The 16205-nt window shown below is 48.8% G+C and overlaps 1 protein-coding gene across 1 annotated transcript; it reads right to left on the bottom strand.

Annotated features, from left to right (window-relative positions):
* Window positions 1-2605: 2605 nt before the first annotated feature.
* On the bottom strand, window positions 2606-15941 carry LOC144144692 (kell blood group glycoprotein homolog). Its single transcript, XM_077676223.1, has 3 exons — window positions 15742-15941; window positions 8309-8719; window positions 2606-3045 (listed from the first exon to the last, which is right to left on the bottom strand). Exons 2-3 carry the CDS (start codon window positions 8684-8686, stop codon window positions 2845-2847), a joined length of 579 nt encoding a protein of 192 aa, XP_077532349.1. The 5' UTR covers window positions 8687-8719; window positions 15742-15941; the 3' UTR covers window positions 2606-2844.
* Window positions 15942-16205: the final 264 nt, after the last annotated feature.

Raw genomic sequence — 16205 nt, 5'->3', positions numbered from 1 at the left:
CTGTGTTCGAACTTTCGTATAGTCTCTTCCGGATGGTTAAGCTGTCCTCTTTTTGGTGATACGTGTCTTTGTTCCGTGTGTCTGTCGTCGGTTGACCGGTACATAAACGCAGTTATTCCTGGTCCTTTTCTCTATTACTTCGCTTCGACTAAGAACCTGACAGTATTATTGCGCGATTACGTTTCTGTTGTTTTACTTGCACGCCTAGTTGCATTGCTTGGTTGATGTCAAGACCTTTCACCTAAATTACCAGCAAAACAATCACGAACCAAAAAAAACTACAATATACACATACAAATTTCAGCAAAGCACGTGACGTTCTTTTTTTTTACTTTTTAGTTCCGCCTTTTGGCCGTCGCTCGATTCCTGCAGAAGGAAGATCTGCCAACTATATTCAATCTGTCCGTCAAAGTCAAAGCGTTGCTCGAGTTAATGGCAGACCAAGTTCTGAGAAATTATAATCTGGCAAAAAAGTTCACGGAAAAAAAATCATATTTCTTTCTACGAAGGTGAATGACCAGCGAAGCTTTTCGGCGCATGACGTAGAGTAGCACAGAATTTGGGTATAAGGTATGAGCAGATTTTATTTCTCTTCAGTATTGACGGCGGTCACCTCGGTATCTGTAGCACGAGCTGGGGCGGTATTCTCTTAACTGTCCCTTTTGAAAACGTCCCTTTTGCGTCCCTTTCATCGTGACGTACTTCCGGTTAAGAAGTGGACGTAGGAAGCATGAAGTAAGGTTGGCAGTAGGTTTGCCGCGCTTGGGTTACGTCACTTCCGGTTGTTTGCTTTTAGCCAATCAGGGCTCGCCAAAAGGGACACTTTTGAAAGGGACGCAAAAGGAACACAACTCGAGAATACCGCCCCTGTTCTGTTCTGCCACCTTCAGGCACGAACCCACATGAACTGGCGCGCCGAAGGGCACGCGAGAGATCACGCCATGAACGCTGGGCAGAGACTTCTCGAAGGTGGAGCTGGACGTCGCCAGGCGCTTCTCACGAGGCGCATCCTCGCGTGCACTCAGTATTTTTTCTTTGTATTTTTTGCGAGCTCCTCACATAACGCAAGCCCACCCGCAAGCCAAGATGACGTCGGGTGCTCCTCACGAGGCGCACGCTCACGTGCACTCGGATTTTTTTTTGTTTTGCGAATGCCACTGAACTACGCTCACGCTTAAGCAGATCTCCTGTAAAAAACGCGCGGAAGCCTTGCTTTTGTCTGTCCTGCAGTCCGAACCCTTCAGTTAAGCGACATCGATTTAGTGTTGGTTACTTCTTCAGAAGGAAATGAGAAGGGAAGGGTGCACTGGAGATATAATTGTACTCCGTCACGGGGTGCACCTGCATACAACGCAGTGGACGGGAGTGGATTATAAGGTAAGGGGGAGAGAATAGAATATAAGAGGAAAGAGGATACAGGGGACCGTTAAAGAAATCCTCTCTCGACACGTTCGGTGCGTGTGCCGGTCTTGTGTCCAAATCTCGATCTCATTACGCGAGGAAGACGAATATTCCGGTTTGTTCACTGCGTTCGTAGTCACTGTGCGGTCTCCATCGAAATCATACGTCGTTTGAAACATGAGGGGCCACTCACCCAGACGTTAGTTTTTAGATGCGACGCATCTCTTGCTCTGAGGCATGTCCCTCCTGCGTCGTCGTCGCGCCGTCCGTTCGCATCCCTCTTACGTTCTTCTCTCCCACAGCTGTGTGCAACACTCTCACTCCGGCTCATTAGCATACCACAGCTGGCACGCTTGTTTGGGCGTGCTTCGCTGCGTAACGCTGAATTAACAACTGCTCCGGCGCGCGCAAGTGCGACTCCATTGTCTCCTCTCCTTCAAGCGGTGTGAATATAAAGCGGGTATCGCGCTGCGGCGGTTCAGTCAAGCGCTCGCTCTCGCACTTGACGTGACCTTGCTTGACTACTTCGTGCTTGACTTGATTCTTCCGATGAAGACGTGATGGTAGCGACGGTTCCTTCAGTGAGTGATATGACACAACAATTACGCCCATCGTCCCGCGTATAGGAATACCCGCATGTGATGGAAATGCATCATACGCGTTCACAACACGTTTCATGCGATTTAGAGAATCAACTTAACGGAAACACCAATTGAACCGCCCGATGCGTCGCACCACACCAGGGTACCCTCGCGGGAAGATAGGCGTAATTTTTCAACGCCTTGCGCTCTAGAAAGCTTTGCACGTTAAAACTGCTCGCGCTTCGACGTAACGTGCAGCCTTGGCAGTTTTTGTTCACAGGCTCGAAAAATACACGGGCCCCTGGCTATATGAGCCACGCCTTAAAAAAGCATAAATTCAATCCTCCCCAACATTATTGAAGTCAAGCCTTCTATGCCTCGCTGATGGCGTTGACGTCCGAGTAAAACACACTGCAAAACAGCCAACTTCTAACACACTGCACAAAAGCCAACTTACGCAATCGATTTCACCAAGGGTACATTACCCGTACGCCTGATAACACAACAATGGTGCGTATTTGAAGACTTTTAACGGACCTCTCGTAATGCTCAATGTGTCAACAGTGCGTTTAACGCTGTCCTTTCATTCTGCATAAGTGTTTCTCTCCACCGAAATCTGAGCGCGTTATTGCGCCACCCAGGAAACACAAACGCACGCGCACATACGGCAGAAAATTATGTACTTCCTTCAATAACATATTTAGCTTGACTTAAATAACGCCGAAACAGACGGCTGATCAAATCTGATCCCGCTTATTCGTTGCGCAAAATCAATGGCGCTACGATGTGCCTTGGTCCATGCCGCTTCTCCATGATTCTAGAGGCACGGCTAGAGGGGAGCGGTAGTAGAGGTGATGTTGAATCAGTGGGGCGGGCTGTCCCAGAAGTGGCAGGCGGGCTGGGGTCTCATCGAATCACCGCGACGGCAGTGGAAGGCCCGCTGGAAGCCTCGGTCGTTTGAGAGCGGACCGTTGACGAGCGCCCTCTGTGGAATCTGCAGCTCCTTCATACCTGGACGGTGCCGGCTGTCGCACATGGAGCGAGCGTACGCTACGTAGAACAGCTGCGACGCGCGAGAAAATTGCATCAGCGTCTGTATTCCCCAGTGTTGAAGAGTTACCACTCCGAATTCGGAAATGGCTCCGGAATCATTCCCCCGTATCGCGATCACAGAAAGGAACGGAAATAAAATGGCGGCAATACTTTGAGGCATGGAATGGGAATAAAATTTGGCGCCTTCGCCCGCAATAGAATGGGAACGGAATGGTCTGGACTTTTAAGTGATGCACTTTATAAGCGACCCCAAACCATCCACCGCCGGCGGCGGCGGCGTCGGCGGCGTCCGCAGTGCTCTTCAAAGAAGAAACAGCATCCGGCGCCAGGTTTCGATCCGAGAACTTTGCGGCCGCAGCGCGACGCTCTACCGACCAAGCTACGGACGCGACGGTGATATCAGTGTTAGACGCGCCTTATATCTTTAACGCATTCAAACTACGTCGTCAGCGGCGTGCGTTGGCGACTCAGCGGCGTTATAGCGGCTTGATAACTGCGTGGTGTACACGTGATACTACAAACCCGATGGAAGAGATGGAAGAGAAGGCTGCGAGGCGGTGGGCTGCGGGGGCCGAGCGCAAGCGCCGCAAGCGGGCCGACAACCGTGCATTCGCACTTTCACATTCTCCCCCTCGGGGAAATGCGGGGGAATTTTTTACTAGCTGTGTCAGCGTTCAGCTGGGACCTACAGCCAAGCTTGCTTTTAAACCGCAGCAGAGTTTACATAGATCTTATTTACTGTGACTTCTTTTCTAGTGAGGGATTTTCTGGCTGTGGGGAAACCTGGGCGGTGGGAGTTCCTGAAGGAGTTGACGACTGAGGATCTTCGCTTGGTTTTGTGTCTTGGGGAGTGGGCCCTACGAGGTTTTGAGAGACACTCCCGAGCTTTTATGTGCGCTAACTAGTTAACTGGATCTCCCTCATGTACTATCGCGGTCACACTTAGTGGGAACACGGGAGCGCGTGGCGCGAGCTACTACTAGAGCATCCTAACGGCGCCGCGCGGAAACCGCACGCATGCGTGCTGTGAGAGTCCGGAGAAAACAGAGCTCATCGCGCGCATCGCGTCACCGGGCGGCAGAGCGTCGTCTGCTACATGGCGCTAAACGAGCAGCCGTTGCCAGCAGCCGTGAGCAGCATTCGCAGGTATACGCAGCAATTTGTTGCTGGAAATCAATATCAGATCGCCGTTCGTTCCTCAGATACGAACCGCTATTCTGCCGTCTTGGCGTTCACAAGCAAGAATTGTCACCGTGAGCTGATGAATCTTTGATGCGTGACCACACTGGCTATGCGCTGCCACTGCCCGCTTCGTCTGTGGGGATGTCACCTTTAAGGGAAATTTTTTTTCTTTGTGGAAGTAAATATGCCCGAAACGCCGGTCATGGTGAAATACGTTTTACGCCACTGATGTCGGGATCCACGCATATATATCGTTTGTGCGTGTTTTTACTTCATCAACAAACTTCGTTCGTCCTTGTTCCTTTCGCGCTTACTTACGCGAAGCTGGCATGCATGCCAGCTTCGTGTAAGTAAGCCGACCTCAACGTGAAGAGAGCCGACCTCAACGTCATCGAGAATGTTTGGGGTCGCATGAAAGTAGAGGTGAACCGGACCCCCATATATTCAGCCACTGAGGACGAGCTGTGGGCCGCAGTGCTCGCCGATTGGCAGCGGCTGGCAAGCGACACCTCACTTGTGACAGCGCTCTACGAATCGCTTCCGTCAAGAATGTCTGCTGTCGTCGAAGTCAACGGCGACATGACGCACTACTAAGGGCGTCTCAACTGGTTCCTTATTATTTTTAATGGCCCAGACCACCGTATTTCATTAGAAAAGCTTGAAATGCAGTGTTTCCTCGGCCATTTACTTTACAGCACCTTTGTTACTGGCATTACCATGCGAAATAATTTGCGCGCTCGCGTCAGCGATAAGCCCGTCGCTGATACCTTTTCGCCTTGAAAAGCATGCAAAATGTATTAACCTTCAAACATAGTTCGTAAAGTTATGGTTCTGCCTATTGCGGAGCTCGCGGGGACAATTCTTATCTGCAAAAAAAAAAAAAAATCCTAGACGTCTGCAGTTGTTTATTGCTGCGGTTCAGGGCCACTGGCAACGTCTGCTGCTCGTTTAACGCCGGCAGCTCGCTTGTAGCAGACGACGCGCTGCCGCCCGGTGACGCGATGCGCGCGATGAGCTCTGTACCCTCCGGACCCTCACAACGCGCATGCGTGCTGTTTCTGCGCGGCGCCGTTAGGAAGCTCTAGTAGTAGCTCGGGCCACGCGCTCCCGTGTTCCCACTAAGTTTGACCGCGATAGTACGCTGTGGTCTGAACCAATAAAGTGTATGAAAAACCGAGAGCTACGGTTTGATCCGAAACCGTCAGCTTGCGGCATGCATCACGGCATTTATCGTGGCATGCACTGCTTGCACAGTTGCATGAGCCCTAGCAACACACGTCAAGGTGTGGCCGGCTAACGAGAGCGGTCTTAAATAATGTCCTGTATTGAACAGGTAGTGCTAATGCCAAGACAGTCAACACGCGGAATGAGGTTAGTGTGAAAGATGCGGCCACTTCGCATGGTGAATGCCAAACTACGCTGTTTTGTAGCGCTACCGTATACTGTTCCTCGCGTTGGCACGATTGCAATTCTGCTCATTAGTCTTCGAGGCCAAGAATTACGAGTGAATGTGGGTGTGAGCATGGTACCGACGACGTGTTTGGGAGTTAGCTACAACAGTGTAACGGCGCTGGTGTGATGATACGTGAAGCGCATGGTCAGGTAACGCGTTACAGGCTGTGTAAGACAAAGCAAGTAGACAGCAGCCTATTTTTACGCTAGCACCACGCAAGAGCCAGTGCGTCACGGCGATAAGTGGGCATTACTGAAAAAGACATTAAAAGACGTCCGGTATACACATGAGACGTTGCCGGCACGGCGTACCACAAAAAAACCTTCAAATAACTCTCAGCTTGCCACTAACAAACACCTGATCTTCTGGGATAGACCAGCCAGCGCTCGCTCGCGGCTTTCTGAATTACGAAACCACCCACTTTTACTTTATTTTTATCGGCCTAAATTAATGTATTTACGACCACAAGCAAATAAAAACTGGTACATGACAGTGTGTTTTGTTTTAGGAGACCAAATTCAACTTGATGCATTTAACTAAGAACTAATTAGTCAATACCATTATAGCACCAATTCTTCAAATTTTAGAAGTCTAGCAGAGTAAGTAAACTTTCCAGCAAGCACACATTCAGCAGTAACGTCTTGGTAAACCGGCCACAAATGTCTCTGTTCTGCTTGATATTCCTTTCCCCTCATAAAAAAATGATAAACGATACAAAACTTTCTCTGGAGAGTGGAACGCATGCATTACTCGATGTCCAGTCATCACAGGGTGTCATGCTTGCCAATTGAACCAAAACCGACCCATGTTTTGTTGTTGCTGAAGTTATGACTTTACGAGAAATATGGTAGGTTAGCAACTATAAAAGTCACATGACATAGCACACTAAATTCAAACCTACAAAGCGGCCAACTTAAACTACACCACTGGCCATGACTCTACAGGAAATCGCAAGCTTCCGACGAGAGCAACAGTGAATGGATGAAGCCATTCTTTTTCTGTTGTCTTCGTCAGAATCTTGCAGTTCCAATCCGTCATGCTTTACCAACTTGTCCAAGACACCACCCCAGCAAGGTGAAACCCGCGATCCTAAATTAAAACCTGGAATAAGTGCGAAAGGTGTTCGTTTAGCGGCCGCAGAAATCTAGGTAGATGTGCATTCGCTTGGCTAAAAATAGTTCGTCAATCGGAAATATATTTGCGTTTCATGCAATGCCTTATCGATGGGGCTTTAGTTGTAGTTCATATTCATATTTGTTCAAGCGAGGTTCTGTAATAAATCTTTATCTAATCCAGCGAATATTTCTAATAAAAAAGCTAGACTCGAAATGCGGAGAGCAAAATACATGCACAGACACTCTAAGTACACGCGAACTGTCTGACATCTTGGCTCAAAAAAACACTGGGCCGCCTCCATTTACCAGTCCTGGACAGTCCGCGGGCAGTACAAAAACTGCATTCGGACCGGAGGTCCCAAAGGGAGACACAGAAAATGGAGTGCCGGATCGTGTTTCTGGCAGTCCCCGGGCAGTAGTGGTCCCAGAGATTGATTTTGTGGGGGAGGGGGCGATTTTTTTTTTTTTGGGGGGGGGGGGGGGGCGAGGCAAATAAAGAATCGCGCCCCTCCTTGTGCGAATTCTGCGGAGGTGGTGATAACCATGGAGGCGTGTGCGCGTATGCGGTGCAACCCGCTGGGATTTAACTTCGCGCAAGTGGAATGCTTAAAAAAACTAAAAATAAGAAACTGAGAACCCCTTTGGGGGGGGCGACCGCCCCCTTCGCCCCCCCCTTGGGACCGCCACTGTCCCCGGGCGATAGTGAACTGCTAATCGAGGAGGCCCACTATACCTCATTAGTCTGCAAGACCCTGAGGCCTTGGCTACACCGATGTCACCCTATTCTAGTGAAGAAATATAAATGTGCCGTCTACACTCGGTTACAACTTAAGAATGGCAACGACTACGATGATGATGGTTATGATTGCCATTGGTCTCCCTTTTGTATCGTGGTGATGACATGTCATCTTACCAAAAAGTCTAATATACCCATGTTTTACACTCTTAGTTTAATACTAGCGCTGCTTAGGGCAGGCACAAAAGCTTATTAGGCACAAAATACTTTTTTTTCCTGTTGTAGGTGGTAACTGTCCTAGGCAATATTCCCCTCTCTGCTTTTCGTCCACCAACAACGGAAGTTGCCGCTGTGCCTCATCACCGCAGCCAGATGTTACTCCGCACGGCGCAAGTAGTGCGGTAATGGGAATATTTTGAACATGGCACGAGCCGTTTCTCGAATTTTGTGGACTTAATATGCTTATAAACTACTGCAATCTCTACAAATAAACTACGTGAGAAAAGGCAGGTGACATCACGCATTCATAGCAACCTCCTTTCGAAACGCGCGCGCCATTAAAATACGGGTGCGTCGCTTAGGCGGACTGATACCATGCGTGAGCTATTGCCGTTCTTAACTTGTTCCCGAGTATAGTTTCGTCTCTGTTATGTACTTGCCAGTCACACCCCTCAATTCGCTATGCCAAATTTGACGAGGGCCTCAATTGTTTCTGTGCAACGAGCTTTTAGCGCTGTGACCATGCAGCTTGCAGTCTAAACATGGGTTGAGTGCGTCTGACGCTCACCTGCTTCCAGCCAAAAGTAGTCCGGGTGTCGCTCCTCCCTATCAGCTGTTCCAGCGGGCTCTTTCGCGCCAGGCGCACCATGTACACGTCGTACGCGTTCCTGGCCATCTCCATGGAGACGCTCTGGATTGCCCCGAGAGTGCCTTGCCAGCGACGAGTTGGCGCCGACCTCCCGCTGGCGCGCTGAGTGCGCAGGCATGCGAGTAGCCTGTTGAACCGGGCGTTGGCCGCAGACGACAAGCGGTAGCTCAGTGGCAGGGGCTCCCACAACGGTGGCGATGCTGGCAGCAGAAGCACGCGCAGCATGCACCGCGACAGTATGGGTGCCAGCCGCGCCGCCTGTAGCACGGGCCACAGTAGGCTCCGTGTGTCGCGCATCTCCACTGCCGATGAGAGTCGCAGATACAGCACCTGCGCGAGCGATGGCAAAAGTTTGTAGTCTGCTGGTGGCTGCATGAGGAACGAAGGTGGGGGGCTATGACTTCAGATAGAAGGCGAACGGTGGGTTTTAGGGATCCGAAGAAGATGCACCTTGGCTATTATGTTCACCGGAGTGGAAGGCTATACTGAGGCGTTTGACCTTCCGAGGAAAGAAGCAGAAATTGCAGCACGAGCGCATTCAATAACAAAGTGGCAGTCTCGTTGTTATTAGAGCAGGCATTACAGGGACGGTCAACCGCTTTTCATTGAGTGCATTTTTCTAGCCGATATGAAAGCAAGCGTTTTATATAGTGAGGCACCAAAAACGAATTTTTAAATAAATTGGCAGAAATAATTTATTTTGGTACTACACTTTCCGACATCTCAAAGGTGGTTTCATGTCGTGTCTAAGCGTGACAGTATACCGTACGTATACAAACAACTCTATCAGTTTCAATGTGTGGTTCAGATACCACACAAAAGAATAGGAAAGACTGCGTTTCGTTACTGTTTTGACTGGGGAAAAGTCTTTAAATACTCCTTTTCATCTAACATACATGTAAAGTATGTTGCCGCGCAGCTAACTGCCCTGGTTGCCAGCACTCATTTTGGCAGCGTACTTGGGGCTAGCAGATCTAAAAATCTCGCTTTCAAGGGTTCTAGGAAAACCGTTTCGAATCAAAGATCAGACGATGCACTTTCATTTTGGACAGAGAGTTTGCACTTGAAAAAATGGGCTGAAGGGACAGACAACTGATTTTTGTGGAGTACATGCCCTCTAACTCACACGAAAGCCAGGGTTTTATATAGTGGGGTAACCATAATTAATTTATAAACAAATTGGAGGAAACGATTTTAATTTGGCACTAAAATTTCTCACGCCGGAAAGGTGGCGTAATGTAGTGTTGAAACGTGACACTACACTACGTGTTCCGGTGACGTGACATATGCAAACATTGCAGCTACTGAAACGTTTATTCACTAATTGAAAACATTTGAGCCCAAGTATAAATAAGTTTAAATTGTTATCTTCTGTTTGCCATTTCGAAGAGCGCCGCCAACCCTTATTCGCGTGCAACGAACAGCACCGTTTCGGTTTCGGAAACCTGAATTGTTTGTTGGGGCCGTATAACACGAAAAAAGTACTCGCAATGCGTGATCAAAAATGCATACAAGAATAATAAATTCTGCAATTCATTATTTTTTAGCTGGAGAGGAGCTTTCAAATGCCGCTTTTCATCTCGCATACATATAAAAGTGCGCTGCTCTATGTCATGGTTGCCCGCATTAGTTTCGGTACGGCTCGTAGATCTAAAAATTCCAATCTAAAACGTTCTAGGGCACTATCAGCAAAACCGTTGCGGTTTAAGGTGTTGTAAGTAATGCCTTTTCATCTTGGATAGAGAACATATACCCGGTAAACTGGCGTATACATGGGAGGTACTCATCGGCAAAGCATGACGGTCTCCGCCCCAGCTGACAGAATAGAACTAGCGGAGCTTTCCAATTTAATAAGCGTAAGACAGCTGAAATGCGGACGTATAATACGGAGAGGACCGAGCCTGCTGTGAAGAACGGAGACAGCCTGAAATCAGTGAAGAGGCGTCTAGGCATGGGGAAAAATCAGACGTATGCTCTTAAAGACAAGCGGGGCAATGTCGTCACAAATACGGATAAAAAAGTTATAGTAGCCGAGGAGTTCTACAGAGATCTGTACAGTAGCCGGGACATCAAGGATAATGCCGAACGAGAAAGTAGTTCAGAGGAGATAGACATCCCACCAGTAACGACCGAAGAAGTAAAGGGGGGGTTAAAAAAATGCAAGGGGGCAAACCACCTAGTGAGGGATAACAGCCCACCTCTTGAAAGATGGCGGGCAAATTGTACCAGAAAAACTGGAAATCCTGTATGCACAATGCATAATGACCCCGAGTGTACCGGAATCTTTGAAGAACGCGAACATTATCCCAATTCATAAGAAATGTGACATGAAGGACTTGAAAACTTACAGGCCGATCAGCATACTGTCAGCCGTCTACAAGGTAGTTACCAAGGTAATCGCTAACACAATTTCTGCCACCTTAGATTTGAGTCAACCTAATATTGAACAAGCAGGGTTTCTTAAAAACTATTCCCGTTCATCAGGTGATAGAGAAATGCGCGGAGTATACTAAAAACCTGTAGCCTTCATAGAGTATGAGAAAGCACATGACGCGGTTGAAACCTCAGCAGTCATTGAGGCATTGCGGAGTCAGGGTGTAGACGAGCATTACTAAGAATACTAGAGGATTTTTACAATGGATCCACAACTACCATCGTCCTCCATAAGGAGGGCAGTAAACTACCCATAAGGTAGGGCGTCAGACAAGGAGACATAATCAAGGCCCATGCCTTAGCCCGAGCTGCTCTCTTTGATCCGGGCACCCCAATACCCTGGCCTCGCTTCTATGACCCAAAAGAGCACCGCCGAGAAATGCATCAGACTCGTAGAAAGTACTTACGGGACGTCAGAGATCAGAGAACCACCCTTCCCTACCCCCGAAAATTCGCCCGCCCTGACGCTGTTCTCATTCGACGTGCACAAACGGGCACGCTACCAACACAACACATACAACACTACATAGACGGGCTTCCAGGCACACCAAAATGCTCACACTGCGACCAATACCCCAACAATGAACACACCCTCTGGACATGTCCAAACATACAAAGCACCCTGAGATCTTCCCTGCAACCAATTCCTGCCACAAAGCGCCCTACTTGCTGGGAGGCATGGGTCACACCCCCTAAGGAGCTTGAAGAGCTCTATTGGACCACGCTGGTGCACCACGTTAAAAACACGCCAGGACTATAGATAGCCAGGACTATAGTCCCTGCAACCTAACCAAGAAGCCGAGCAGTCCTTTGGACACAGGCTTCAAAATAAAGTTTATCTCTCTCTCTCTCTCTCCAATGTTATTCACAGCATGTTTACAAGAAGTATTCAGAACGTTGGATTGGGAACAGGTAGGAGTAAGGGTTAATGGAGAATACCTGAGTAACCTCAGATTTGCTGATGACGTTGCCTTGCTAAGTAATTCGGGAGACGAATTGCAAAGGATGATTAACGCACTGGACAAGCAGAGTGGAATTGTGGGCCTCAAAATTAATATGCAGAAAACAAAAGTAATGTAAATAGCATCGGGTGAGGCCAGCGGTTTGAGATAGGTGGCGAGACAGTGGGAGTTTTAAACGAATATATCTACTTAGGCCTAGTTGTGACCCCGGATGCCAATCGCAAGGAAGAGATAATTACAAGTATAACAATGGGGAGGAGTGCATTCGGCAGGCATTCTGGGATAATGAATGGCAGCCTGCCATTGTCTCTGAAGAAGAAAGGGTATGACAGCTGCATCTTACTAGTACTCACTTACCGGTGTAACATTAAGGGACAAGAAGAGAGCGGAGTGGGTCACGGACATATTAGTAGAAATTAAGAAGGAATGGGTGTGGGCAGGGCATGCAGTGCGAAGCCAAGATAACGTTGGTCATTAAGGGTAACAGAGTGTATCCCTAGAGAAGGCAAGCGTGTTAGCAAGCGGAAAGTTAGAATGCCAGATGAGATCAAGAAGTTAGCGGGGATGAACTGGTCGCAGTTAGCACAGGACCGGGATAATTGGAGGTCTATGGGAGAGGCCTCTGCCCTGAGTGGGCGTACACAGGCTGACGATGTTGATGACTCGACAAAAATCGGTTGTTGGTCCCTGTAAAGCTTGTTGTACGCTGCTTGTAGTACACTAGGCGTATTCTATACAGTCGGCTTACTCGCTGTAGTTAGACGGAGACAGCTGCAGTTGTTGCAGACTGCAGCAAGGCAAATAGACTAGGTGACTGCATATGCAGTCACCTAGTCGCAATATGCACCCACATATTCACCAGGACCGCAGAGACCAGAGTGCCAAAGCTTTAGGAGAACGCTACCCGTGCGGCCTGCCACGGTGTACGTATACATGCTGCCGGCTTCAGTCACCAGCACGCCTTCGCATTGGCGATCATTATTGCCCCCGACACCCCCCAATCAACTCCCTCCCGCTCCGTAAATGGTGGATGAGGGGATTAGGGTACCCAGCGCTCGTGTGTGTCTAGTTCTCCTTCCTTCTGTCCGTGTGCAAGCTGCGCTGTAATACCCTAATCATGTACCACTTAGCCTTGTGGTCCCCTAATCATGTTCCAATAGCCACTTGAAGTGGAAGAGCTGGCAACGGCACTTGCCCTGCCTTACCGGCCAACACCTACATTCATATCACCCGATTCCAAAACGGGCATTCCAAATTTGCTGCGGGTGCACCATCTGGCACCAGGCCCTAAAACTCCTTTCGTAAAATCCACCTTCCACCCAAATAGAACTGATCTGGACTCCTGCACGCTCTGGGCTTGGAGGCAATGAGGCAGTTCATGCCACAGCCCGAGCACTCGCCTCATTGCCGCCTCCCATAGAGACAGGTCAGCTCGCGACAGCCGCTTGGGCTGCCACGAGATCCCGACGTATTACCGCCTCTCTCGCCTCCGATACCCCGATACCAACCCCCACCCCCGCCCACCTTTCCGTCACCTACACGAAAGGACAGCTTTGGATACCCTTTCAAACAGAATCTCTACCCAATAATGCAGCTCTCCTTCATCGCATTCACTGCTCCCTATTCTTCTCTCCACCCTGGACATCATGCGGCACGATTGCCACCCTACAGCGCCACATGGGGGCCTGTTATGACGACCCTCCAACCTTCAATCACCACCCGGAACTATGCGAGGTGGCGCTGGATGCTCTGACCCGATGACGCAACAAACCGTGAAGTACAGAGAAACAAAGGTCGCTAAGCAGCTGCGGCTGCTAGCCGCCCGCCCTGCCAACATAAAGTCTCTCTCTATGTCTCTCTCTTCAAGGTGGGATATAAAACCACAGCTCTCGGATTGTCCCTTCAGCACAACCATTAGGCGCTGTGCTGCCTGCACTGCGTAAATACAGTCTCTCTCTCTCTCTCTCTCTGATATATATATATCTCTCTCTCTGAGTTGGGATATAAAACCACAGCTTTCGGATTGCCCCTTCAGCACAACGATACGCCCCGTGCTGGGGAGGGGGCGGGGTAGGGTTAGTTGGCCGAAGCAGTTTGTGAGGACACAAAATGCTTGGAGAGCTACTTCCTCTATCTACGGCTATGTACCGGGTGGCTTCATACTTCAAGAATGCGTTTTTTTGAAAATGTAATGGTCACAGGAACATTTAATGATCAGACGCTTTGACGCGTTCCCAGGCTGATCCCTAAAACGAAGTCCTATTAAAGATTGATTGATTGATTGATTTATTTATTTATTTATTTATTTATTTATTTATTTATTTATTTATTTATTTATTTATTTATTTATTTATTTATTTATTTATTTATTGGTTGATTGATTGGTTCATTGGTTGATTGATTGCTTTATTGATTGATTGATTGATTGATTGATTGATTGATTGATTGATTGATTGATTGATTGATTGATTGATTGATTGATTGATTGATTGATTGATTGATTGATTGATTAACGCGCCGACGCAGCGCTGGCGATGAGGCTAGCTGTAGTTGAGGGCTCCGGATTAATTTTGACCACCTGGGGATCTTTACCGTGCGCCGAAATCTCGTAAACACGAGCATTTTTGCTTTGCACCTCCACCAGAAAAGCGGCCGCCGCGATCGGGAATCGAACCCGCATCCTCGTGCTCAGAGGCCGTGAAGGCGAAGTACACCTTTGTTCAATTTAAAAGAACTGGACTCCGGTAACTCACTCAGCTGTATTGCAGCCACGGGGGGCGTCTGTTCACCAAGAAAACTCGAAAAATATTGAAAATCGTTCGAGTTTCGCGTTCAAGTGACGTAATATGGACATGAACGACTCAATATGCGCCAGCATTAAATGTGCAGTTATCAGCATGGTAACTTCACGCTAGCATTCACGTGACACGATCAAATAGAACTCCGCGTCCCTGGTCAGACATGTTTCTTAACGGCGGCCTATAGGTAGGCGGCCGCCAATCGCAGCAACAGGATTCTGTGACGTCACAGCGAAATCGACCGAAAATGGCTGAGGAATCGTCACTGCTTTATTTGTTTGAAGTTCCCAATACAATTGCTGTTAGTGTTATCTGGGCAAAGCAGTATATTTAATGAACTGAACTTGCCTTTTGTCTTCGTGGCGCCTTTAAAGCGTACATGCTCTGGCATACTTTAGTTCAGTGATTCTCAGACTTGACTTCCCCGGGGAACCCTTTTGGGCTTGCGAACGTGATGGGGGACCCCACGATGGAGCACATGTTGGTCGGTGTCATGATGTCAAACAATTCGCACTTCCAGCTTACGTCGGCCCCACACTTATCCAATCCCTGCCTTTTCTGCTAGTCGTTAATGACGATGCGTGCCATAATGTCAAACAATTTGCTCTTACCCGCCGCGGTTTGCTCATTGGCTAAGGCGTTGTGCTGCTGAGCACGAGGGCGCGGGTTCGATTCCCGGCCGCGGCGGCCGCTGTTTTGACGGAAGCTAAATAGCAAAAACGTCCGCGTGTGCGAGAGTTCGGCGCACGTTGAAAGATCCCCAGGTGGTCAAAATTAATTCGGAGCCGCCTGCGTTGCGCTGGCGCGTTAAACCCTACAATCAATCAACAATTTGCTCTTGAATATAAAAGTGTTCTAAACACCTACATGCTGCGTTTTCTGTTTCTGTTCTTTTTTTTTAATCTCATAGCTGGCGTGTTGCGCAAAAAGCAGATGTTAAAGTATGTGCTAGGCGGAGAAACTAAACGCACATGTAATGCTTTGAAGCCAACTTTTTTCTCGCACTGCAAGCAAGTGCTGGCAAAAATCGAGAACAGAATGGCAAGGGGGAAAGTTTTGAAGGAGGCTTCGCGGACCCCTCAGATGCTCTCGAGGACCCCCGTGGGATCCGCGGACTTCCATTTGAGAACCACTGCTTCAGTTGAACAAGAAGGCTTACGTTGTGGCTGGCGTCATGGGTGCAGTCCGGGTCGGTCGCGTTATCCTCGACGGCGTCGAAGCGGAGGATGCGGCTTCGGAAGCGGGCACTGCGGAACCGCTGGTAAGTGGCGAGTGCCTGCGACGGCAGCGCCTTTGGTACGAGCACGGGCGCACCACCGTCGCCGTTTTCGTAGCGGTGGCCGAAGAAGCGCACCTGAGAGAAACAAGCGCTCACTCATCGAACCGTTTAGGTATGTTGCAACAGCTACGAAGGTAACGGCGGCTTCAGTAAAACGTTGTTGGGAAAGTTGATACATAGCAGTAAAAACTTGAGCGCGAAAAAGACACGACAAAGACGGAGGATCCCACGCATAGTACAAAACGACGTAACACGAAACTTTCATCGCGGCACATCTGTCCTTAAAGGAGCCATGAAGAGAAAATTCAACATCGTTTAATTTGAAAGAACTAGGATTCAGTATC

The sequence above is a fragment of the Haemaphysalis longicornis genome, unplaced genomic scaffold (genome assembly GCF_048455015.1).
Source record: "Haemaphysalis longicornis isolate Haplotype H1 unplaced genomic scaffold, Haemaphysalis longicornis Haplotype H1 scaffold_7, whole genome shotgun sequence".
Classification (NCBI taxonomy): domain Eukaryota; kingdom Metazoa; phylum Arthropoda; class Arachnida; order Ixodida; family Ixodidae; genus Haemaphysalis; species Haemaphysalis longicornis.
The sequence above is the reverse complement of the archived record's forward strand: the minus strand, read 5'-3'. Positions and strand labels throughout refer to the sequence as shown.

Excerpts from the sequence above, each read along its gene's own strand:
- LOC144144692 (XM_077676223.1), bottom strand. The coding sequence starts at position 8,686 with ATGCGCGACACACGGAGCCTACTGTGGCCCGTGCTACAGGCGGCGCGG. Across the intron at positions 3,046-8,308 it reads CTACTTTTGGCTGGAAGCAG|CTGTTCTACGTAGCGTACGC; the intron begins GTGAGCGTCAGA and ends CGCGCGTCGCAG.